Genomic DNA, 27,256 nt, shown 5'->3' on the forward strand with positions numbered 1-27,256 from the left:
CAATGTTAAACGATTCTTCGCTGATGACCAATGGATGAGTAAAACGATTGGTCTGAGATTTCAAGTTTTGCGACATTTAATCATGCTGTGGATATTTTACGCGAATTAAATTAATATCAGAGAAAATGAAAAAATCTTTCAACTTACATTATCGTTTTAACAAGTTCTTCTTCTCGACATTTCAAGTGTGTGTTGCGAAGTCTAAATTGGTCATCAGCGAAGAATCGTTTAACTTTGTATTTTAATATTTAACTAACTTTGTATTTTAATATTTAACTAACTTTTTATTTTAATATTTATAACTTTGTATTATAATATTTGATTTTTATGTATTGAAAAAGACTGTAGTACAGTCGAAACGTTTATGCTGTATATTGTTTCTCTAACGGAATGAGAATTTAATTATTTAATTATTAATAAATCTTTAGATCTTATTTAATTGCTCGTTTAGTTGGCCTACAATATTTACCTTTTTTAAATTTTGTTAATTTATACGAGCCTTTCATTAATTAATTTTATTTTTTATATTTTTTATATTATATTTTGACAGCATTAAAATTATTTCCCTATTTGAATATTAATTTAGCAATGATAATATTTTTTTTAAATATATAATATTATAGGAGTGTCTGAATTGTATCAAAGCTCCATTTTTACGCGCGCAACTAACGCAAGCACGGTTGGACAATATATGCTACCAATCCACATTGCCAATTGGCTAGTTTTGGACTAGGATCTTCTGATTGGTTAACTACGCTGGCGCCTTAAGTCGCGCATGATGTGTGCAGTGACTTAACGAGATCCTCCTAGCGCGGCGATTTTGTTTTTTCGCTCTTTCTCTGCGATAACGTGAGCCCATACGGACGTGTATTTTGTGCCTCCGATATTTGCGAAGTTATCTCGAGGAATTCCATACTTTCTACATCATTATTTTGATTTATCAAATATCCGCAGTGAGTACCTAACAGAATGTAACAATTAAATTGATAATTTCTTTTTTATTTTATGATGATTAGAAATCATTCGAGAGAAAGAGATTCGCGGTATTTTATTTTCAAGTTTCTATATATTTTATTAATATTATATGTTATATTTCTTATCGCAATATATTTGTCGCGTTCTTTTGGTATTATACAATAATTAAATAATTTGTTAAATAATATAGAAAGATGGGAATTGTTGCATTTGGCTCGATTTTCGTAACTTAGCAACGAGACGTCGGCGCGACTAACTAAAGGCCTGCGCACAGAGGCGCGCCAACTCGTTGTTAAATTCTATACTTTTTACATATTATTTTAATTTATCAAATATCTGCAGTGAATATCTAACATCGTGTATCAATTAAATTGATAATTTCTTTTTTATTTAATGATGATTAGAAATCATTCGAGAGAAAGAGATCGCGGTTTTTTTTCAATTTTCTATATATTTTATTAATCTTATATGTTATATTTCTTGTCGCAATATATTTGTCGCGTTCTTTTGGCATTATACAATAATTAATTTATTTAGAAATAAATATTTTTATCGGCTCTCAATATAAAGAATATAAGTATGCTGTCTTCTAAGCCGGGCAATAGAGCCAAGGAAACGAAAAGTTAATTAAACGAAACTGTATCTCAATTTGAGATCCCAAAGTTCCACATATAAATTAATTTCGAAACTTACATATGGGGAAATAAGCGAGAAAAATATAGGTCCGAAAAGTCGCTGAAGCGGGAAAATCGAACCCGCGTCTTTCACTTTCCGGGCGACTGCTCTTACCAAATAATTAATTTATTTGTTTTCTGTTTCAGGTAAAGCCTTGTGTCCACGATCCGAGAATTCGGTCCGAGAAGTTTGTAGCCAATAAAATAGCCGCTTTTCTGTAAAAGCTGCAAATTGATTGGTTACAAACTTCTCGGTCCGAGAACTCGGACCAAATTCTCGGATCGTGGACACAAGGCTTAAGATATAGAGGAGCAAATTTTTTGGTTGTGCCTTACAGGAAAAGGCGGGGATGGGGCCTTTTCCCCAAAAACAAAATAATAATAGGAAAAATTAATAAACCTGAAAAATAGGCCAGATAACGAGCAAAAAATTTTTTTAGATGTAGAAATAATTGAAACTTATTTATTTGTATTATAAAAGTATGATGAAGTTCAATTATTTCTACATCTAAAAAAATTTTTTGCTCGTTATCTGGCCTATTTTTCAGGTTTATTAATTTTAAATTATACACGAGCGTTTTGTTATTTTTATGGCTTTTTTATAATAATAGGACTTAAATAAGATCGAGTACACTGAAAAAAAAATTTTGTTAGATTAACAAAAATTCTGTTCGAAAATGGACGAAACGGAATTCTGGTTGAATCTACCAGAATTCCTTTTAATACAACAAATATCTTATTTGCACCAATAAACTGATTTGTTGTACAAACAAGATGCTTATTGCATTAAAAGGAATTCTGGTAGATGCTTGTTGCATTAAAAGGAATTCTGGTAGATACTTGTTGCATTAAAAGGAATTCTGGTAGATTCAACCAGTAATTCCGTTTCGTCCATTTTCGAACAGAATTTTTGTTAATCCAACAAAATTTTTTTTCCAGTGTAGGATTTTCTTGTTACAAGTAGTTTCAGCGGTAATAGTTTAATTTATAATTTAATTAAAATAAATGTACTTTGCGTTTATAATTGATATATTAGTTATTAAACATGTATTGTACATATATTATATATATAATTTTTTTTTTATACATATACATTATTACATCATTGTAACATATAAAATACGCATATATATATTTATAACTTTTTAAAAAATTATATGTATTTTTTATATGAGATAAATAAATAATTGTTTTTTAATTATAAAATTGATTTTACTGTTTTTTTTAATTATAAAATAATAAAAAGAAAAGGGGAAGAAGAGGAGGAAGCGTGTACGAAAATCCTTTTTTGTACTGGAACTGTACTGATGTTGTACTGGTATCGTACTGATACCATACTAGTATTATAAGAGTACAGCCTATGATAAAATTTTATTTCAATATACAGTGGTGATACAGTGGCGCTACAGTAGCCGTACCGCGTACTAATACGGTGTATTGGTAATGTACTCCTACGGTACGCACGTACGTGGTAGGTACCGTACTGATACATAAAATACGACGTACGCTCTCCGTACCGGTACCGTGGAAGTATTTTGTTATCTGGGATATTGTAGTACAGCGTATCATCATTGTACCTGTACTACGTATTAGTGCGTATTATCGGTACATATCGTACAATACAGTTCGTACGAACCGTACCTTACATATTTGTATACGCCGTATTGGTAAGGTACGGTTCGTACAAACTGTATTGTACGATATGTACCGATAATACGCACTAATACGTAGTACAGGTACAATGATGATACGCTGTACTACAATATCACGTATTGGTTTTGTACTGTTACCATACGGTTACTCCGTATGCTGCCATCTCGTGGCGGCACAGTAATAGTACAGTAGCGGTATTTTGTGCAGGAATCGCACGCTTGGTTATCTGGGAATATGGTTTATCATTCATATACCGTTGGCTATAAAAGGTTACAATTGTCAAATAATTGATTATGCACAAATGCATAATCTTTTTAGAATCGTTATACATTATTAACTGTCTTCAATGGCTGTCTTGCATCGCGCTTTGTTCACGTGGTTTAATTTGTTAATATTTTTGGTCCTGCTAGTCCTGAAGCTTGACCAAAGAATACAATGGAACTGGTTTATTGTTTTCATTCCAATGTGGCTTTACAACAACATTCTTCTTATGTACATTATTTTCAACATGATCTCACATTGCAAGAACGGACGTCTCAATAGTTTGCACAGAGAGGCAAGTATTTGGTCAATTTTCAAGTCGCAGTTCAACAAGATGTAGACTTTCTTTTGCATAGTTAAAATTATTCCAAATTTGTTTTTGCATGTATATATGTATATACAATTTATAAAAATGTTGGATTTAGAAATATGGAGGTGCAATAATGTTATAAAAAAAACATTCAGTTTTAATTAAAAAAAAGAAAAATTATTACCTTTCAGTATGCAGTAACAATGTTATTGTTTCAGGTATGGTATATAACAGCTGTGCTCCTGAAACTATGTGCTCAGATCCTGATTTGTTCAAAATTAGAGGCACCTGAGTGGTCACTTCCAGCGAAAGTGGTATTGGCACCCTTCTGGCTGCTCCTTCCAGCATTAGCAGTCGATGTCTTTATCCATTTGATACATCAATCTAGATATTGACAATGGATAAGTGCCAGCTTTCTGCAAACTACCTGAGGACTTATATACGTATGGTTACATTAATAAAATATCGATATTATCATTACTTTTTATATAAAATCAAATATATAATTATATATATACTTGTTATTTTTATAAATTGCTTATATTCCATCATATTTATTGGATAATAAAGTATTATCTTGTCACACATACATATTAATTTATATCAGTTACATAAAAATTTATGAATATACTCTATTAATTTAAATATTTGGTGCTACTAAATTTTTTCTGTAAAGAAATCAATAGATTAATCCTTATGGGAAGGTCTGAAAATGTAATGTATAAGTTGTCACAAGATATAAGTCTAGTCTAGTTTACTATAAATACTTGGTATTGCACAAGGCCAAATAGGACAGAGAGTTAAAAATAAGTAAATTCATAACAGTGCTTGTCGTAGCAATTCTCTCATCAGTAACTGAAAGAGCATCTTCTGGTTAAAATCACAAATTTATGCTATAGCTAGTGAGTCCGTTTATGTGAAAAAAATAAAAGCAGTGAACAATTACACACAAGAGTTTCTCTTATGATTACGCAACATCATTAACTTCGTTAAGAAAAGTCTTGTCTTGCATTGTGTACTGAATGATTATTGTGACAAACATCTGTGAAGAATAAATTGATAGCAGCTGTAGAAAAAACAAAATGATCAATGTAAATAGAATGTAATTATGGCATGAATGAATGGAAAAGACCAGCAACATCTGCCAGTCTGCTGACATTGGTCGTCACAAAATATAGCAATTGGATAAATTTCTATCAGTCTTATATTTTCTTGTGCACATCTTTCTCTTGATATATACATATAATTTAATACATAAGAAAATATATATATATATATTCTCTGATTCTATCTCTATAATTAAATCTTGAAATAAAAGTATGTACACATTAAACAGTTATTATTAGGGAGTGATATTTTTTTTCTATAAATTCAGTTTATTTGTGTGCAACTAATAAAATAAGTGATTTTTTTCATAAAAAATTTATAACTGTATAAAAGTTTCTCTAATTGATTTCTAGGTGACAATGTGGTTTTTTATACTTTTTTATTCATTATTTATATTACGAAAATCTGAAACTGCAAGTGATGTAATATCTGTAAAAGAAGTGAAAGCTGGACACTTAGCTGAGCTTCCATGCTTAAGCATTGATGAACATCATCGTTTTATGTTCTGGCAACTTGGAAATAACGATGTCATTGGTCCAGGAAATCCTTTAAATGCAAAGAAATATAATTATGAAGTATTGACTGGCACACTTCAGATAAGAGTAAGTGTTCAGATGTTTTACAAATATATTCTAGATTTTCTTTCTTTTATAAACAATAGCTTAGTTGTGTAGTAGAAACTTAAATGTGTAAATAAATTATATTTTATAATTTTATGAAGTACAATATGTGTATCTTTACAATTTATGTTTATAATGCTTATAGGGTGTGTCAACAGCAGAATCTGGATTTTATAAATGTATTTCGAAAGGTTTATTCGACGAGTCTAAATTGAAGATTAATTCTGTTGAATTAATAGTAAAAAATGATTGGGAAAAAGTTTGGGAAAATGATTTTGAGGTACCTCTTATAATTATAAAAAATATATTAAAGTGTTAAGTAACTACATTGAATTATACTTAAATTTTATGCTTATATTACAATGCAGCTAAAACCTAGAAAAATTTTACAAATAAGTTATATTAAATAATTTACAAATAATTTATTCTGCATTTGTTGTACGTACTTGTACAGTGGCGTCCAAAGCTGAAGATCGTGATGGTTCTATAAAATTGTCTTCCACAATATTAATAAGCCTGTTTGCTGTTTCTTTTTTCAATCGAAAAATATTTATAAATTGTCGCTCTGATAAGTGAAATGGATCATCCCTTATGTGAAAACGCTGTCTTTCATTATAATCAAAAATATTTTCTAATTGTTCAGCAATATGAAGTTGAACAGCATTTTGATATGCTAAATCCATTGCAATTATAAATTTAATTAACCTCTCTTACATTGGATAACTTCACTTTTTTTGAAAACAGCGGTTTTATTACTATATTTATCGTATGCGACTTACATATCGCATGGGGTTTACCCACTCGAGATGAACTGTTCGATATTTTCTCGCATACGATACATCTCATTCATTCGAGAATACCATTTTTGCTATCGAATGCGATATCGCATGCGATATCTAGGGTCCTCGTTTCAAGAATAGACCCCCTGTCTATTAATCTGTGCCCTTGTCTTTATAGGTTTGTTCGCGTCGCATGCCTCAACTTGCTTCGTTTTACTTCAATGCGCTCGTATTGGTCCAATTCGAGGAGCGTACCAATACAAGCGCATTGGAGTAAGAAGGAGTAAGTTGGAGCATGCGACGCGAACAAACCTTATATCATGACCATACGGTTGTAGCATTCATCATCCACACCTTTCATTTACACTCTACACTTTTATTACACCTTACACTTTTCACTGCACTTTTACACTTTTTACATCTTTATACATTTGTAATAACTTCAATTCATTAATATACATAATGTTTTTAAGAAAAATCAATATTTCCATAACAACACATTCATTCATTTATTTGTTACATATTAATTCTTTTTGTTCTTTCGCTTTATACTTTCAATGAATAAACATTACTTTTTCAAAGATCTGGTGAATTTATTCATAAGTCGCTACATTTTTGGTGACCCCGACGTGATATTAAAGCCGACGTGATATTAAACCCGACGTGATATTAAAGCCGACGTGATATTAAAGCCGACGTGATATTAAAGCCGACACATTTTAAAAGCTGATGCGGAATAAGTGCCAAGTGATCGTCGTATTTGAAGTCTGCGAAATATTATCATCGCTTGGAAGAATTGCTGGATATTCTGATTTTAAGAGATTCATTCTCCGGATCTTTGAAACATCAGAGGCGGATTAGTCCTTCACGGAAATTCTCAAATCATTTTATCGGATTCCTGGAACAAGAGGAAAATGCCAATCGATAGATCACCAGTTAGACCCTGTTCGGATACACAGATTGATATGGATTTGGCGAGCGGATCAAATCAGGTTGGATCAGATAATATTAATATTTTACCTTCTCAAACTGGACATCAGGTGAGTGATCCTATGTTACAAATTCACTCAAATGAGTTTCGTTTATTAAAACTACCGACTTTCTGGCATAAACAACCTAAACTCTGGTTTGCTTCTATTGAAAGTGAGTTTACGGTTTATCGAATTCGATCAGATGATATTAAATATAGTTCTGTCATTCGTCATCTTGATGAACAAGCCTTAGTAAACATATCTGAAGTCATTGAAAATCCACCTGAAACAGATAAATAGAATTATTTAAAGAAAATATTAATAAATCGCTTTACGGATTCAGAGGAAAAACGTTTGAGACAAATATTAGCTGGAATTGAACTTAATGATAAAAAGCCTTCGGAATTACTTCGAGAAATTCGTCATTTGTCTGGAGGATCTTTAGCAGATAGTGTTTTGCAAATGATTTGGCTTCAACGCTTACCACATAGAATTCAAACGACTTTAGCCGTAGTAGAGGATGTTCCTCTTGTTAAACTTGCGGAATTAGCCGTTAAAATTGCTGATCGGGACGGCGGTTTGCAAGTCGCGGAAGTTTCCAATAATGCAAGTAATAAATCTTCGGATTTCGCGGATTTGCTACGAAGAATCGAAGCTCTTGAAGTTTCTCGTCGTCGAGATCGTTCCAAAAGCCGGTCTAGAGAGAATAGAAGATTTAGATTGTTATCGCGTAACAAAGACAAATCAAATAAAAATATTAAAGATACATCAATTAGTTTTTACCATAAAAAGTTTGGTGATAAGGCTAAACGATGTACTTTACCTTGTTCTATGTCCAAAACATTCTTGGCTTCACAGGAAAACTAAAAACGCCGCTTAAGACTGAGGCTGCTTACGACGGTGTTTCTAACAATCGCCTCATTATTTTCGACAGACATTCAAATTTGAATTTTCTTGTCGATACGGGCGCTGATATATCGTTGTTACCTAAAAAGGTTTTATTGAAGCCGTGGCATACTAATTTAAAACTTTTTGCCGCAAATGGTACTCAAATTAATACTTACGGTTCTAAAACTTTAATTTTGAACCTCGGTTTAAGGAGAGAATTCAAATGGAGATTTTGTGTCGCGGATATTCAACGTCCTATTTTAGGCGCCGATTTCCTTTGTCATTTTAATCTCCTAATTGACATTAAAAACAAGAAATTGATTGATAATGTTACCGGTCTTATGAATACTGGAAAAATTCAAAAAGTTTCACATTTGTCAATTTTTACCACATCTCCTGATTCTGTGTACCACAAATTTTTAACCGAATTTCCAGGACTCACCCGTTTTTCTCCAATTTCCTCGGTAAAAACACATGGTGTTGAACATCATATCGTTACGGAAGGTTCTCCTAAATTTTCGACTCCCAGAAGACTTACTCCTGAGAAACTTAAATGTGCCAAGGAAGAATTCAAGTCTATGATGGAGCAAGGAATTTGCAGGCCTTCAAGCAGCTCCTGGGCAGCCCCTCTACATATGGTACCTAAAAAGGAACAAAATTCTTGGAGACTGTGTGGTGATTATCGTGCACTCAATTCAGTGACTATCCCGGATCGTTATCCCTTACCTCATATTCAAGATTTTTCTTCTTCATTTTTTGGTAAGAATATCTTTTCTAAAATCGACTTAGTTAAAGCGTACTATCAAGTACCCGTCGCTAAAGAAGATATTCACAAAACAGCTGTCACTACTCCATTTGGGCTTTTTGAATTTGTCGTAATGCCTTTCGGTTTACGAAACGCAGCCCAAACTTTTCAACGGCTCATGAACTCTTTACTTAATGATTTGAGTTTTGCCTTTTGTTATCTTGATGACATTCTTATTGCTTCTAAAGATGAGAAAGAACATATTGCTCACTTACGCATTATTTTTGATCGTCTTCAACAAACTGGAATGACAATCAATGTCGCTAAATGTCTTTTCGGTCAAAGCGAGATTTCTTTTCTTGGTTACTTAGTTTCTAACCAAGGAGTTAAACCTACATCCAAAAAAGTGAAATCAAGTATTGATTATCCTAAACCTAAGACACTTCATGAATTACGCAGATTCTTAGGAATTATCAATTATTATCGTCGCTGTCTCAAGGATGCTGCAAATCATCAAGCTCTGTTAACAGAATATTTAAAGGACAGTCGCAAGAGGGATAGAAGAATTATTTCTTGGACTAAAGAAGCGGAATTAGCTTTCGAGTCATGTAAAGAAGAACTTTTACAAGTTACTACCCTTTCTCATCCTGCTCCTCATGCTCCTCTTATTTTAACTTGTGATGCTTCTGACTTTGCTGTTGGTGCATCACTTGAACAGTCTATTGACGACGATATCAAACCAATAGCATTTTTCTCAAAGAAACTAGACAAAGCTCAAAGAAATTATAGCACTTATGATAGAGAACTTCTTAGCATTTATTTGGCTATTAAACATTTCAGACATTTTGTTGAAGGAAGACAACTGATTATCAGAACTGATCATAAACCTTTGATTTTTGCTTTCCGTCAGAAATTGGATAAAGCGTCACCAAGACAGATTAGACAATTGGACTTTATTGCTCAATTCTCTACAAATATTACCTATAGTTCTGGAAAAATGAATTCAGTTGCTGATGCTCTGTCAAGAATTGAATCTATTTCAATGCCTATTATAGTTTCTTTAGAAGAACTTGCTAATTATCAGAAAGAAGATGAAGAACTTCAAGTTTTACTTTCTTCAAATTCTTCACTTCTGTTGAAGAAACTTATTCTTTCAGGATCAACCATACCTATTTATTGTGATTGCTCTTCGGAATTAATTCGTCCATATGTTCCTAAACTCTTACGCAAGAGAATTTTTGATGTTGTTCATGGACTCGCTCACCCCAGCGGCAGATTGACATCTAAACAATTACTATTGAAATTCATTTGGCCTTCTTTGAAGAAAGATGTGAAGGAATGGACTCGAACTTGTCTTCCATGTCAACGTGCGAAGATTTCAAGACACACCAAGAATTCTCCAATTAAGATTGCAATTCCTGATCAACGCTTTCAGCATGTGCATTTAGACATTGTTGGACCACTTCCTATTTGTCAAAATTACCGTTATTGTCTTACTATGATTGATCGTTTTTCCAGATGGCCTGAAGCTGTTCCTATTTCTGAGATTTCTGCTGAAACTATTTCTACAACATTTTATTCACATTGGGTAGCACGTTTTGGTTCTCCTATCAGCATTACAACAGATCAAGGTCCTCAGTTTGAAGCAGCTTTATTCAAAGCTTTAACAAACCTAATTGGATGCCAAAGGATTAGAACTTCTGCTTATCATCCTGCTTCAAATGGAATTCTGGAAAGATGGCATAGGACTTTGAAAGCAGCGATTATGTGCCACGAAACAACCAACTGGGTAGAATCTTTACCTTCAGTTCTTTTGGGATTACGTTCGTGTTTCAAAGAAGATTTAAAAGCTTCACTTGCAGAACTTCTTTATGGATCCACTCTTCGTATTCCTGGAGAATTTTTCATTGAAGAAGATTTTCCTGCAGATCCTGAAATCTTTCTTGAAAAACACAGGATTCATATGAGGAATATCAGATCATCTCCTACAAGTCATCATTGCAAAAGATCACCTTTCGTTCACAAGAATCTTTTTGATTGTACTCATGTTTGGATTCGAGAAGATACTATTAGGAAGTCACTACAACCTCCTTATTCTGGCCCTTTTCCTATTGAGAAACGTATCTCTGATCATTTATTTGCAGTTAATGTTTCAGGAAGAGTTGTCAATATTTCGATAGAACGTCTCAAGCCTGCCTTCATTCCTAGAACTTCAGACTCTACTGAACTTTCTACCAGATCTTCAGCTCCTGTTCCTGCTATTTCAACTCCTGTTCCTGCTACTTCAACTTCTGTTCCTGCTACTTCAACTCCTGTTCCTGCTACTTCAACTCCTGTTTCTGCTACTTCAAATCCTTCTTCTTCTTCTACTGTTGGAAAAACTTTACGCACCTACCCACCAAAGAAGAAGAAAGTCCATTTCGCAACGAATATCGTCACTTGGGGGGGAGTACTGTAGCATTCATCATCCACACCTTTCATTTACACTCTACACTTTTATTACACCTTACACTTTTCACTGCACTTTTACACTTTTTACATCTTTATACATTTGTAATAACTTCAATTCATTAATATACATAATGTTTTTAAGAAAAATCAATATTTCCATAACAACACATTCATTTATTTATTTGTTACATATTAATTCTTTTGTTCTTTCGCTTTATACTTTCAATGAATAAACATTACTTTTTCAAAGATCTGGTGAATTTATTCATAAGTCGCTACACGGTTGTAGCATTCATCATCCACACCTTTCATTTACACTCTACACTTTTATTACACCTTACACTTTTCACTGCACTTTTACACTTTTTACATCTTTATACATTTGTAATAACTTCAATTCATTAAGGGTCGGCAGGCGACATGGTGGAGACGCCTATCGGCCGGCCGGGAATTACGGATTCTTATTTTCCAGATATTAGCGAAAATATTGAATGAATCTTATTAAATTTAGGATATTCTTAATCAGTAAGCTCATTTGTAGTCCTCTAAAGAGCTATTTTATGAAAAAAAGATAAAAATAAAAATTTTTAATAAACTTGGGGGAATGCACAGCTAGGAACGGGTAAGGTTGGGTTAGCCGCGAGTCCGTATTTTATTTATTATAAATTTTTAAGAGCGAAAATGTAAAATCCGGCCTTTTAGAGGACTGCTTTATTATATAAAGAATATATTAAAAAAAAATTCACGAAGTTATGTCACTTATTTTATGAAATATCTGGACGATAAGATTCTCACTAGATTCATAAGGAGCAGGGGAAATTTCTGTGGTAACATGCTGACTGCTTGACAAGGAGAGAGCATCATTCCATCTTTGTCTCTCTTACATCGCATATGTAGTAGCGTCCATGTAGGTACAAACACTAATACGTGAGCACACGGATGCAAATATTGAGAGATAATGTCAGCAAAAAGGCTATCATATTATTTTTATTTTTTTGTATATGTATGCATATGTAAATAAAGAACAAAAATAAAAACTATTTTAAGATGACATTTTATAATTAATTTTCTATATGTATTTGCATTTTATTAATATGTATTACATTTTTGATATGTTTTTAATTTATAATTTATATAAACATAAGTATGAAATAAAAATTGAAATAGTTCTGAAAATAAGTATATTAATGATAAAATTATTCAAAACAATAAAAAAATTAAATTTAATATTTTTTAGTGTTTGTACCTACATGGACGCTACTACATATGCGATGTAAGAGAGACAAAGATGGAATGATGCTCTCTCCTTGTCAAGCAGTATTAAAAGCCATATTAAAAGCTTCATTCAATTAATAATCCAATATAATAATCAACAATTATTTTTATATAATATATAGTATTTTTAAATATTTTTAAATATTTAAAAATATTTTTTTAAGATTAATTGAGGAAAAGAATATTTTAAATATAAAAAAATATTTTAAATATTCTTTTTCAATTAATTTTTAAAACAAATTTTTAAAAATATTTTTATATATTCAAATACTTATTATATTATATAAAAATTATTGTGAATTATACTCATTGGAGTAATAATTATTGATTGAAGCTTGTTATGGCACAAACTGAACATCTTGTACATTGTCTGTATAATATTTTACTTATTTATAAAATGTTTTTTATAAATAAATGAAATATTATATATATATAATATATAAGATTATAATATATAAGATTATTGATGTTACATTGTATAACTCTCATTTCTTTCTCTCTGCTACATAAGTACTTATGACGTGAAAGAACTTACGAGTAACGTATGATGGCTCAATGCAAGAATATTTAATCACGTAAAAAACTTGAGTTCAAATATATCAATATCAATTTTTTATAATATATTGGAATATAGAAAATCATAGAAATATATTTTTTATATAGGCGATAAACTTAAAAATTTGATATTGAAAATATTTTAATCATTTTACAACTACACATACTATAAATATATAAATGCAAAATAATTCCGTAAATAAATTTCAAGTAATAAATCAATTGCACACATGCACACAGCTGGTATGTAGATTTTTATTAAATTTATTTTTTGAATTATTTTACACTTATATATAGTGTATGTAGTAAAAATATTTTTAATATATTAAAAAATTTTTAAATCTCAGAAATATATTTTTTTATCATTTTTCTATATATTAATATATATATATATATATATATATATATATTATAAAAAAATTGATATTTATATATTTGTGCTCTATTTTATATACTGTATGATATACTGAACATCCTTGCATAGATTATACATTACTCACCGTTCTTTCACGTTATAAGTATTTGGAGCAAATTATACAATAGCGTCAATAATCAAAAAGAAATAAAGAATATAATAAACATATCCCTCATATAATATATATATATATATATATATATATATATATGTTATATATATACGTTATGCACATATGTGCATAACCATATATACAATTTCCAAAAAGTGGGTGCTTATTAGCCTTGTTACGCTACTGCCTTCTGCTACGGAAGGCCAGAAAGCATTTTCAGGCGGCATCTCGCGTATACCGGCACGGTAGAGGAACAAGGAGAACACGTGATTATCGGTCCTTGTCTCTCTACGGTGCGTCCGCGTGAGCAATGCAATGGTGTATGTACGTGTACAGACATGCACCACTACATAAAACCCGAGAATTGGTTTCTCGGCGTTGGCAACACTGAAATCGGAGTTTCGCGTTGTCACCGCGCGAGGTCTCCAACATCAATTCGGAGTTTGGCCGACCGACCTGTCGACCCTTAAGGGTCGGCAGTACACCCAGGCAAACTCCGAATTGATATTGGAGACCTCGTGCGGTGACAACGCGAAACTCCGGTTTCAGTGTTGCCAACGCCGAGAAACCAATTCTCGGGTTTTATGTAGTGGTGTATGTCTGTACACGTACATACACCAACTGCATCGCTCACGCGGACGCACGTAAGAGAGACAAGGACCGATAATCACGTGTTCTCCTTGTTCATCTACCGTGCCGGTATACGCGAGATGCCGCCTGAAAATGCTTTCTGGCCTTCCGTAGCAGAAAGCAGTAACGTAACAAAACTAATAAGCACCCACTTTTTGGAAGTATATATGGTTATGCACATATGTGCATAACGTATATATATAACATATATATATATATATATATATATATATATATATATATATTATATAAGGGATATGTTGATTATATTCTTGATTTCTTTTTGATTATTGATGCTATTGTATAATTTGCTCCAAATACTTATAACGTGAAAGAACGTTGAGTAATGTATAATCAATGCAAGGATGTTCAGTATATCATCCAGTATATAAATTAGAGTTCAAATATATCAATATCAATTTTTTTATAATATATATATATATATATATATTAGAATATAGAAAAATGATAAAAAAATATATTTCGGCGATTTAAAAATTTTTTAATATATTGAAAATATTTTTACTACATACACTATATATAAGTGTAAAATAATTCAGAAAATAAATTTAATAAAAATCTACATACCAGCTGTGTGCATGTGTGCAATTGATTTATTACTTGAAATTTATTTACGGAATTATTTTGCATTTATATATTTATAGTATGTGTAGTTGTAAAATGATTAAAATATTTTCAATATCAAATTTTTAAGTTTATCGCCTATATAAAAAATATATTTCTATGATTTTCTATATTCCAATATATTATAAAAAATTGATATTGATATATTTGAACTCAAGTTTTTTACGTGATTAAATATTCTTGCATTGAGCCATCATACGTTACTCGTAAGTTCTTTCACGTCATAAGTACTTATGTAGCAGAGAGAAAGAAATGAGAGTTATACAATGTAACATCAATAATCTTTTATATTATAATCTTATATATTATATATATATAATATTTCATTTATTTATAAAAAACATTTTATAAATAAGTAAAATATTATACAGACAATGTACAAGATGTTCAGTTTGTGCCATAACAAGCTTCAATCAATAATTATTACTCCAATGAGTATAATTCACAATAATTTTTATATAATATAATAAATATTTGAATATATAAAAATATTTTTAAAAATTTGTTTTAAAAAATTAATTGAAAAAAAATATTTAAAATATTTTTTTATATTTAAAATATTCTTTTCCTCAATTAATCTTAAAAAAAATATTTTTAAATATTTAAAAATATTTAAAAATACTATATATTATATAAAAATAATTGTTGATTATTATATTGGATTATTAATTGAATGAAGCTTTTAATATGGCTTTTAATACTGCTTGACAAGGAGAGAGCATCATTCCATCTTTGTCTCTCTTACATCGCATATGTAGTAGCGTCCATGTAGGTACAAACACTAAAAAATATTAAATTTAATTTTTTTATTGTTTTGAATAATTTTATCATTAATATACTTATTTTCAGAACTATTTCAATTTTTATTTCATACTTATGTTTATATAAATTATAAATTAAAAACATATCAAAAATGTAATACATATTAATAAAATGCAAATACATATAGAAAATTAATTATAAAATGTCATCTTAAAATAGTTTTTATTTTTGTTCTTTATTTACATATGCATACATATACAAAAAAATAAAAATAATATGATAGCCTTTTTGCTGACATTATCTCTCAATATTTGCATCCGTGTGCTCACGTATTAGTGTTTGTACCTACATGGACGCTACTACATATGCGATGTAAGAGAGACAAAGATGGAATGATGCTCTCTCCTTGTCAAGCAGTCAGCATGTTACCACAGAAATTTCCCCTGCTCCTTATGAATCTAGTGAGAATCTTATCGTCCAGATATTTCATAAAATAAGTGACATAACTTCGTGAATTTTTTTTAATATATTCTTTATATAATAAAGCAGTCCTCTAAAAGGCCGGATTTTACATTTTCGCTCTTAAAAATTTATAATAAATAAAATACGGACTCGCGGCTAACCCAACCTTACCCGTTCCTAGCTGTGCATTCCCCCAAGTTTATTAAAAATTTTTATTTTTATCTTTTTTTCATAAAATAGCTCTTTAGAGGACTACAAATGAGCTTACTGATTAAGAATATCCTAAATTTAATAAGATTCATTCAATATTTTCGCTAATATCTGGAAAATAAGAATCCGTAATTCCCGGCCGGCCGATAGGCGTCTCCACCATGTCGCCTGCCGACCCTTAATCTGTGATATAACTTGAGATATTTGCAGCTCTCTGACTTTACCAACTGTTTTCGAAAAATATTACGTGAAAATCGTAGAAAAAGATACAGAAATATTTTTTATACTTAAAAATCCAAATTTCGAAAACTCAAAATTATGTTCATTAATTTTTCGCTCCAATTTAATCTATCCATAATGTATACAACATTCTTGACATCACGCTGTTTATTATTCTTCCCACTCTCCTTGTTGTCAAATATTATTGATCAGCTGGTGGTCAAGAGGCAGATTCTTGTCGTTCCGTTCTCTTTGAAGTTCACCGACATCAAGCCGGCTCTCTACAGATGCTATTCGCAACGCGAACCTCTATCGCGGGAGCGTTGATGTTTTTCTGCATCGCGAGGAGTGTTTGCGCCCAGGTCTACCGGAACATGTCATCGTCGAGCCTCCCCGGTTGTATTCCGTGGCCTACGTCACCGTGCCGAACGACACGGTGGCAAAAAATTTAGCGCGGTAAAAAATGCATTAATTAATGCATATATATATATATATAATGTAAATTTGCATCACACTTGGTGTTTTCAATTTTTTATTTTTAAAAAATTTTGATTTTTTTATAGTGGCCTGGTAGAAAAATAAACTCGCCGCCTGTGTCAACATCATCCCACAACTTCTTTCCATGTGAGTTTTTGTTATCTTACATATGTTATTGTGCAAGGAATATTTTTAGCAAAAATTGTATTTCTTGAATATTAAAAAAAAAATATATTCTTCCTCTAGATACGAATGGGAGGGGAAGATACAAGAGGATCCTGAACTTTTATTGGTAAGAAACTCAGACTTTGTAAGCTGCTTCCGATGTAAAGTATATTATTTTTATGGTGCGCTAATTTTCCTTGTTTTGATGCCAAGAAATCAAATCTTAATCTTTGAGATTTTATTTTTTTAATTTAAATTTTAATTTCTATTCCCTCTGAAGAAAGGTAGGCGAGAAAATATTGGGATACTGATTATTTATTTAAATTACAGATGATAAAAACTAGGACAGAGAAAATAGATGCTCTAACAAAATATGTGAAGTAAGTTGATCAATTAAAACTACTGTACAATTACCTAATAATAAATATTAAATTTCAACTTTAATTTTTCTACAGAGATAATCATCCCTATACAATTTGCGAAGTGATTTCCCTGCCTGTAAGTTAATTTGCATATTTTATTTTAAATATTTTATTGTAAAGAGACTGCAAGTGTATTATTTTTAATATCCAGGAAAATAATAATACAATAATGCTACAAAATTAATGTATAAAATGTGTGTATTACAATTTTATGAATGTTTATAACGCAGATACAAAATGGAAATGGCGATTACTTGAAATGGATTGGAGACGTAGTGCCATCACTTGATACAACTCAAGAAATGTAAGATATATAAATTCAATACAGGAAATTCACTATTGTGTATATCATTTCCCTTTTAAAATTATTCTACAATTAATCCTATATTTCGATATTATTCTATATTCTATATAATAAATAAAGAACAATCCACAATAACTTGAACATAATAATCTAAAGGCAGTATATAGAATGTATAAATGTGTGAAAAGTTTCTTGTTAGAATGTGAGATGTCTTTCTTTGTCTAGAATACTGATAATTAAATATGTTATAATAGATCAATCAATCAAAGTGTCTACATTGTATGTATACATATTATTAAAATATAATTAACAATATCACATCAGTTTAAATAAAAGGTTTAATTTTTAGAATATATATTAGAATAAGACACATCAACTTTCCCTGCATCTGTGAATAAATTTGTATGTAATAAAAATTATATATATATATATATATATATATATATATATATATATATATATACTATATAATTTATATATACTATAAAAATAGTATATATATATATGTATACATAATTATTTTTTTCTATAAACATAAAAAGTTATGTCAAAAGTTATGTACTATATATGACATAATATGTATATTGAATATAAAGAATTTCTATTTTAAAATTAAATTTCTACGTTTGAACTGTCGATTCGAAAACGACGAATTACAGGATTTTACAATTTATATAATTTGTCTTGAAATCAGACAAACGACTCGACTGCTCACATATTATTGTACTTTATAAACAAACCATAATATAATTATAAAAAAAAATAATTTCTACCTTCCGCCCTCGTAACCAGGAAAAATTAATAATAATGCGGACGCCAATGACTGATTGATTTCCATGTTGTAAGTTTTACCTAGATTATGTCGACACGAGGGACAGGAATATACCTCGGAGGCAAAACTTCGTTTTAAACACCTTAAGCAGATATTGTGTGCGCAGGGAGACGTTACCGGCTTATAAACTATTTCGAGGCAACAGGCGCATGTGAATCTGCAAAATATAAAATTGGATTTTATCAAGATTCTATTATTTTATTTCATTATTAATTTTATTATTTTTATTTTCGAAAATTTCATTATTAAGAAATTGCGAAAAAAATTATTATCAGTGTTGTGCTTACAATTAGATGATTATAAAATTAACTAAATAAAGATGAGATAAAAATATGTTTCAATTAATCTTAAAGAAGATAAAGATTATTTCTTGTTAATGTGTATAGATAAAAGATAAAATTATATGGTAATTCATCTAGATAACTTCTAGAATATTATTTTTAAAATTGCTTATGTAAACAAAATTATTGAAAAAATGTAAATTATAAAAGCAATATAAAAATATATACTATTTAAATATAATATAAAAAATACATTTATATTTTTTATAAATTTTTATTGCTTATTGTGTAAGTTCTACTATTTAATTGTGTGTGTAAGTATTTTTATGTGCTATGACTCTAAACCAAATTATCTGAATATTATTTTAGGCAATTTAATAAAGATAATACTTTTTTGTTTAAGATATATTCTATATACTTTATATTTTATATAAAGATAAGATAATGCCAAAATTTCAACAAAAAAATATATATATTTACCTTTCTGAAACATATTGCAGGAAGGCGGATTTTCCATCGGGCAATGCCGCAGTGCATTCAGTCCACAATTTAGCATTTAATTTGTCACTTTCTATCAAATTCTTCAATTCGTCTTCTAAATCGTACATTTCCTGTTTAAGTTTTTTCTTGGGCGGACTCTTATTTCTCTTCGGGCTTGTAGTATCTTCAGCTTTTCGTTTCACAGCTGTGTTCTTCTGCTCCATTGCTTCGAGATATCCCTCGGGATATATCATTTTTAAATTGAGGCGAAGCGATTCTCACCTTGCCTTCTTTAGTCCAGGGCGCAGGAGTAGGATCATCTCTCCGCAATACAAATTTCCAAACACGAAAGCCACTCTTGCCTGTGTCTGGATAATACTTTACTACTTTGTATATACCGTCGTATCTACAGCAAATAATATATATATATATATATATATATATATATATATATTCAGTTGTGCTTAGATTATTTTAAAATTAACCAGATAAGATAAAAATATGTAAATTCATCTTAAATAAGATGATGATTTTGTTTTAAATAAATCTAGATAGAAGATAAAATTATATGACAATTCATCCAGATAATATTATTTGAAGACAGCTTTTTTATGTAAACACAATTCTGAAAAAAATGTAAATTATAAAAAGAATTATTATAATTATAAAAATAATAAAAATTATAAAATAATAATTATAAAAATATATGTATATTTTTTTAAAGTTTTATTGCTTATATTCCTCAAGTTCTACTATTTAAGTATTTTTATATGACTAAACCAAATTATCTAACATTATTCTAGATAGTTTTGTAAAGATAACAGTTTTTTTAAGATGCAGATATAGATAATATATATTTTTATTATAAAGATAATATAAGATAATAAATAAGATGAAAGATAAAATAATTAAAAATAATAGAATTTAATATAAAAGAAAAAATAAAATAAAAGATAATAAAGTCAAAATTTCATCTAGATGATCATCTATATAATTTTATTTAGATAACAGCAAATATATATTCCTAAGTAGCAAACTGACATTATTAAACGTCAAAATAATGCCATTTTGCTGTTAAAAAACTATATACTATGTATATTAATTATTCAGAATTCAAAAATCAATTCAATGTACCTGTTACCCTCTTTTGGTGCATATTTACTATGTTTCTTTAATTTAAAATTGCGTACTACTCGGACCGGTATCCCTCCTCTCCAGTCCCTAGCAGTCGCGCCTGTTTTTTTCATTTAACTTGGCGTTACAATTTCTTGCCAATGCCTTATTCTGCATAGTCAATCTCTGATCGCTACTCTGTCCAGCGGTTCTTTTGTTACCTGTGTCGATAAAAATTCATATATTGTAGAAAGATTTTGACTGAATCGCAAGCAATATTCTCTTGACTTGGACGATGACCTGATAAATCTCTGCCACCGGAACCGGTGTATAAAAACTCGTCTCCGTTGTCGATGTCGTCCTCGTAACCACCAGACAAAACGATAGAGTACGCGCAATCCGTTTCTCGTCCGTGGATGCCGGCCACATGTGGTCTGTGCACTCCCGCTTCCGCTACCTGTACAATATTTTTTCTTTTACTATTCTTTTATAAATTTTTCGAGCTTTTCTTATCACTCCTTTTTCCTAATTAAATATAAAAATTTTACACAAATAATTTTAACAATTAAATTAAACACTGATAAATCATACAGAGTGTCCTATAGGAAATTGCTGAAACTAATCTGCTGTAATTTTTTAATGCGTGCAGTTATTGAGAAAACAAAAATTGTTTTGGAAAGAGGAAAGTCTGCAGTTTTTTAATAGATATAAATAAATGTTTACGTGCTCATTTATTTTATTAATAAAAAGTAATGAAAAAAGTGCTAATAATCACATAAACTAATAATAAATATTTTTAACAGTGCCAGATTTAATAGCAGCTATTAAAAGGATCGTCAATAACATTAAAAGTGACATGTTAGAAAAAGTTTTACGAGTTTTCGTAAAAGAACAAAATTTTGTGCAAATTCAAATGATACGCACTTTGAAAATATTTATCATTAGCTTACATATGTAATTATTAGTATTTTTTTCATTATTTTTTTTCCAATAAAATAAACTAGTATACGAACATTTTATTTATATCCATTAAAAACTTATAGACTTTCCTCTTTTCAACACATTTTTTGTTCTTTCAATAACTGTATAATTCGACGTCGATAATTTATTGAAATTGGAGGAGATTCGAAACTCTTAGTCACCTGCAGTCTAAACATCCAACTCGTGCCAACTTCTACACCTGGAATAGGACCCCGGTGATTCGAAGGGACCAAACTGCATATCTTTGTTTTGCCAACGCAAGCCATTCCTTTTCCCCAATCCTTCTTCGGCTTCTTGTCTTCAGATTTAGATTTTTTCTTCGACTTTTTCAATTTATCTCCCGCCTAGGTAGATAGATAATAGTAATGATGATGAAGAATTCTACACTATTCTATATGAAATTGGATCCTAGTAAAATCAACTAAAGCTGCTAAACAGGAAATATAATACAGTTGAACACAAAAAACCTCTCTATGAGTGTTGTTTGAATAGTTGTGAACCAATAACTGTCCATATTGTTTAACTTTAAATAAATAAATAATAAAAAATATATTTTTTGTTCATCAGATCAAAGTTACGACATGTGAGAATACTAGCTGATTTTAAGATCCAATTTTGCATAGGATGAATTTAAAGCTCTTTAAACGAACCTTGACGATTTCGTTTTCGTCGTTTTTACATTCAGGACAATACCAATAATCTTCAGTTGGAATTGCCTCGAGCGGCGGGCTCAGACATCCCAAATGATACGCGTGGTTGCATTCGTCGCAAAGTAAGAGTTTATTTTCGTCCTGTTTGCCGGCGCATATTTTGCAACCGCATTCTCGACACTGCTTACGCGGATTGTCCATACACGTCGAGCAAGTGGCGGCAACACGTCTGCGTTTGCCATTGCTGATCATGAATTTTTCATCTTCCGATGTTCTCTCTGTTAATAATTTGCGTACTTCAATTTGATATATTTCTCCTTTGGAATTAATCTTCAGCAGCTCAAGCTGATTATTGCTGGTAAAAAAAAAAAATTAATGTTATAGCAAAGCTAAATCATAATTCTTAAGTAATATGATATAAAATAAAAAATAATATAATAAAAATAATATAAAATAATATAAATCTAAAATAAAATAATATAAATATATAAGTAATATATGAAATAATATAAATGACATAAAATAATATAAGTAATATAAATATAAAATAATAAAATAATATAAATATAATAAAATATAATAAAATACAATATAATACAATAATATAAAAAAATACATAGAATGCAAACATGTATAAAAATATATATAGAATGCAAAATATGTAATACCAGCCAATGTGCAATGTTCCAGTCAGTTGTTGCAATCTTTTTTCTTTTCTATTTTGGCAACTGTAAAGTCATACCACAATCCAACTTCTTTAGGCTCCTCTACATTATAATTGATCATTATCTTTTGGCCTTCAGATAATTTGTCAAATGATATGAGACGGATGGCACGTGGCCGTATACGCATTTCAGGTACATTGAAAGGGAATCCATCATTCGTGAACTCCCACAGGACATTATAAATTATTTCTTCTCCCTTTTGGAAAATGTTTTGTACAATAGCTTCAAACCAGGCACCGTTCTCTTCATCGAGGCAGTCTATCGCATCTCCAACTTTGTAATACAAGCTCTCCGCTTGTACCAGTCCTTCTTCTTTATCTTCATTCAATTCTCTCTTTTCTTTTATGCTATTATCACTAATTTTGTTCTCTGTATCATCAAACTTTATTTTTATCATAAGCTGTATAACGTCGTTTAAATTAATGTCATAATCGTATAGCTTGTAGCCATTTTCTAATTGTTTGCCACGAAAAAATAATCTCTGCATATCTGTCTCAACATGCAGTTGCTTTTCAATCGCACCCTGAAAAAGATCAGAAATCAGTAGACTTAAACTCCATTGTATTGTGTCAAATGCTTGATAAAATCAAATAAATTATTAAATTAAATAAATAATAAAATTAAATAAATAAATAAAATATTATATCCATATGAAAAATATTAATTTATATGATGATTATGAGCTCAATATATATGAGACTATCATAATTAATAAGTGTGAAAAAAATATTTCTAATTACGACAAAAAAATATATATATATATATATTAATAAGAATATTTGTCAGTCAGCTCTCCTATTTTTTTAAAAAACTCCATCTTCATCTCGACTAAGAGCCAAATATATATATATATTCGATAAATAGGGGTCCGCAAAGCCGTTCATCCTTTCGTAAAACATGTAACATATGTGATAAAAGGGCAAAGTTGTTTTTTCATGGCAATATGATCAACATCAAGGTCATACCTTTAAATCTTCCACGCTTGTGAGCTTGGAGATCGTTATAATCGCCTCCTTCTTCCCGTCCATCGTCCTCACTTTGACGTACATTTTGTCGCCGAAATGATATACGAAGTGATATAACAAATATGCCAAGTCTGATGTGCCGCGACACTTCCGATACTACTCCGATACACAGATGACGGCTGACGGCTTTTGGCGGGAAACGTTGGAAACTTGTTTCCGAGAACTATGGCCGCTTGGAATGCAACAGATAAATGCGATAGCAGACGCGACTAGCAGACGCCGCCATTGAAAATGTAGAGCATAGAGAAGAAACTTAAGGGTCGACAGGTCGGTCGGCCAAACTCCGAATTGATGTTGGAGACCTCGCGCGGTGACAACGCGAAACTCCGATTTCAGTGTTGCCAACGCCGAGAAACCAATTCTCGGGTTTTATGTAGTGGTGCATGTCTGTACACGTACATACACCATTGCATTGCTCACGCGGACGCACCGTAGAGAGACAAGGACCGATAATCACGTGTTCTCCTTGTTCCTCTACCGTGCCGGTATACGCGAGATGCCGCCTGAAAAATGCTTTCTGGCCTTCCGTAGCAGAAGGCAGTAGCGTAGCAAGGCTAATAAGCACCCACTTTTGGAAATTGTATATATGGTTATGCACATATGTGCGTATATATATACAGGGTGATTCAGGAGGAAAGGTAAAGATTTTAGTGGGTGATAGTATAGGCAAATGCGAACAAAAAATGTCCTATTAACATGTGTCTTAGTTTTATAATTATGATACTGCTGCTCTCATAAAAGAACGTCCAAGATGACCTCAGAAGAGCTACACGTAGTACAGTCAAAAGAATTAGAAAGTGTATTGAAGTCGGAGGTGGCATTTTTGAAAATCAACTTTGAACTTAGTCATTTGCGTCTACTTTTGTTTGTGCCTTTGACTTTTTTCTGCCGTGAGTGGTTTATTGTAACCAATAAAAATAAGACACATGTTAATAGGACATTTTTGTTCGCATTTGCCTATACTATCACCCACTAAAATCTTTACCTTTCCTCCTGAATCACCCTGTATATATATATATATATATATATATATATATATATATATATATATATGTATATATATTTATTATATAAGATATATTGATTATTCTTGATTTCTTTTGATTATTGATGCTATTGTATAATTTGCTCCAAATACTTATAACGTGAAAGAACGTTGAGTAATGTATAATCAATGCAAGGATGTTCAGTATATCATCCAGTATATAAATTAGAGTTCAAATATATCAATATCAATTTTTTTATAATATATATATATATATATATATTAAAATATAGAAAAATGATAAAAAAATATATTTCGGCGATTTAAAAATTTTTTAATATATTGAAAATATTTTTACTACATACACTATATATAAGTGTAAAATAATTCAGAAAATAAATTTAATAAAAATCTACATATACCAGCTGTGTGCATGTGTGCAATTGATTTATTACTTGAAATTTATTTACGGAATTATTTTGCATTTATATATTTATAGTATGTGTAGTTGTAAAATGATTAAAATATTTTCAATATCAAATTTTTAAGTTTATCGCCTATATAAAAAATATATTTCTATGATTTTCTATATTCCAATATATTATAAAAAAATTGATATTGATATATTTGAACTCAAGTTTTTACGTGATTAAATATTCTTGCATTGAGCCATCATACGTTACGCGTAAGTTCTTTCACGTCATAAGTACTTATAGTAGTAGAGAAAGAAATGAGAGTTATACAATGTAACATCAATAATCTTATATATTATAATCTCCCAGATAGCACTGGATGTATTATGGACGTACATTTTAAATCCAATTTATGTCCATATGTCCATGGACATAAATAGGGCATAAATTGGATGTCCTTTTTTGGATATGAATCAAATGTCCTAAACAGTACATCCTATTGGACATTCAATATATGTTCAAATTTAAAATACTGATTTTTTTTATATTAACGTTTAAAAAAATATTTGCCTTTCGTTCCTATAAAAATGTTTTAAAATATTTTTCAAAATTCCTTTAATTTTTATTGAATATATGTCATTATATATTAAAAATATGTTTATTAATAAATATATCACAACAAATAATTTTTTAACATTTACTTATATATAAAAAAATGTTTGAAAATGTTTTTATAGTATCATTTAATGTTATAACTAAACTTATATATTTGAGAAATAATTTTAATATTACAAAATCTGTTCTTTTAATGCCACGATCAAAATATATGTATATTATTATTATGATTATTAAATAATTATTGTATTTATTATTAAATATTTATTTTAGTATCGCAATATTTTTTACTATAATTATTTTTACACTAATGTTTAGTTTAATTATTTTTATATTAAAATTATTATTTTTTATATACCAATTAAATATAATTTATTAATAATAACTTATTTTATTTAAATCTATAAATTTACTTTTATTTATTATCGGGGCACATGTCCCCGTCAGAATTAAACGGTACTGCGTCTCGTCCTTGACGTCGCGGTACTCGCACGCGGTGATGCGCAAGACCAAAACACCGCGAATCCTTATTATAGGATAGTGTAAGGTTTGGGTCAGTGAACCGTTCCTTATTCGGTCGACGATTGTAAGCACGTATACATACACGTAGTGTAGTGCTGTGAGGTTGCGACCATTGCACAATCTATTGGACATTTGCTAGAAATTTATCAAGGTAAGACGTTTTACTATAATTATTATATAATAATAATTTTGTCACATTCACGCACACATCACATACGCACGCACACACGCACGCATAATTTCCTTCATTCATTATATTAATTGATTGAACGTTTTCGTTTCATATCGTTTCCTATGTTCTATAATCTTTAATGATAATAATCTATACACAAAATGTTTTAGAAATAGATCGCTAAACTTAAGAGCATATTTACTCCTATAATGATAAAAAGTATATAAACATTCGGAACAGCTTTCTTTTCAAGTTAATAAACATTTTTTATTTACATCGGGCAACATATATCCTCGCTTCGTTTCATGAATTGTCCTATTCACTTTTTATTTAAAAAAAACAAAAAGTTATTAGATGGATCTGTATAATATTATA

The 27,256-nt window shown here is 30.1% G+C and overlaps 2 protein-coding genes, 2 long non-coding RNA genes and 2 pseudogenes across 8 annotated transcripts; 3 read left to right on the forward strand and 3 right to left on the reverse strand.

The window, feature by feature from the left end:
- The first annotated feature begins 3,648 nt into the window (after nt 1–3,648).
- On the forward strand, nt 3,649–4,462 carry LOC114945569 (transmembrane protein 60-like). The gene is made up of 2 exons (XM_085488887.1): nt 3,649–3,858; nt 4,092–4,462. Exons 1-2 carry the CDS (start codon nt 3,649–3,651, stop codon nt 4,266–4,268), a joined length of 387 nt encoding a protein of 128 aa, XP_085345013.1. The 3' UTR covers nt 4,269–4,462.
- LOC146720238 (uncharacterized) lies at nt 3,668–5,088 on the reverse strand. The gene is made up of 2 exons (XR_014926163.1): nt 4,058–5,088; nt 3,668–3,908 (listed from the first exon to the last, which is right to left on the reverse strand). It is a non-coding gene; the product is annotated as an uncharacterized LOC146720238 (long non-coding RNA).
- LOC114944175 (uncharacterized) lies at nt 4,549–6,960 on the forward strand. 3 transcript variants are annotated; one of them, XM_085488885.1, is made up of 3 exons: nt 4,549–4,775; nt 5,334–5,582; nt 5,746–6,960. In XM_085488885.1, exons 2-3 carry the CDS (start codon nt 5,340–5,342, stop codon nt 5,917–5,919), a joined length of 417 nt encoding a protein of 138 aa, XP_085345011.1. In that variant the 5' UTR covers nt 4,549–4,775; nt 5,334–5,339; the 3' UTR covers nt 5,920–6,960. The 3 variants fall into 3 exon arrangements, with proteins under 3 accessions (XP_085345011.1, XP_029175800.1, XP_085345012.1); XM_029319967.2 differs by having other exon boundaries at nt 4,550–4,964; XM_085488886.1 differs by lacking the exon at nt 4,549–4,775 and adding an exon at nt 5,105–5,190.
- Nucleotides 6,961–6,966: 6 nt separating this feature from the next.
- On the reverse strand, nt 6,967–8,483 carry LOC146720239 (uncharacterized). Its single transcript, XR_014926162.1, has 5 exons — nt 8,415–8,483; nt 8,174–8,337; nt 7,835–8,047; nt 7,400–7,633; nt 6,967–7,277 (listed from the first exon to the last, which is right to left on the reverse strand). It is a non-coding gene; the product is annotated as an uncharacterized LOC146720239 (long non-coding RNA).
- An 8,192-nt stretch (nt 8,484–16,675) lies between these two features.
- LOC146720240 (protein CutA homolog) lies at nt 16,676–18,119 on the forward strand (annotated as a pseudogene). Its single transcript, XR_014926160.1, has 6 exons — nt 16,676–17,175; nt 17,283–17,343; nt 17,443–17,488; nt 17,692–17,741; nt 17,817–17,859; nt 18,014–18,119. The product of XR_014926160.1 is annotated as a protein CutA homolog (transcript).
- Nucleotides 18,120–18,773: 654 nt separating this feature from the next.
- On the reverse strand, nt 18,774–24,266 carry LOC146720241 (E3 ubiquitin-protein ligase UHRF1-like; annotated as a pseudogene). The gene is made up of 8 exons (XR_014926159.1): nt 24,115–24,266; nt 23,093–23,672; nt 22,425–22,779; nt 21,936–22,118; nt 21,094–21,250; nt 20,815–21,014; nt 19,681–20,086; nt 18,774–19,076 (listed from the first exon to the last, which is right to left on the reverse strand). The product of XR_014926159.1 is annotated as an E3 ubiquitin-protein ligase UHRF1-like (transcript).
- Between the last annotated feature and the right edge of the window lie 2,990 nt (nt 24,267–27,256).

The sequence above is a fragment of the Nylanderia fulva genome, unplaced genomic scaffold, assembly GCF_048542155.1.
Source record: "Nylanderia fulva isolate GAGA-0341 unplaced genomic scaffold, ASM4854215v1 Scaffold738, whole genome shotgun sequence".
Taxonomy (NCBI): Eukaryota; Metazoa; Arthropoda; class Insecta; order Hymenoptera; family Formicidae; genus Nylanderia; species Nylanderia fulva.

Bases quoted from the DNA above. Each gene is read 5' to 3' on its own strand.
- LOC114945569 (XM_085488887.1), top strand. From the start codon at position 3,649: ATGGCTGTCTTGCATCGCGCTTTGTTCACGTGGTTTAATTTGTTAATA. The intron at 3,859-4,091 runs GCAAGTATTTGG...TTATTGTTTCAG, and splicing joins TCAATAGTTTGCACAGAGAG to GTATGGTATATAACAGCTGT.
- LOC114944175 (XM_029319967.2), top strand. The intron at 5,583-5,745 runs GTAAGTGTTCAG...TAATGCTTATAG, and splicing joins CTGGCACACTTCAGATAAGA to GGTGTGTCAACAGCAGAATC.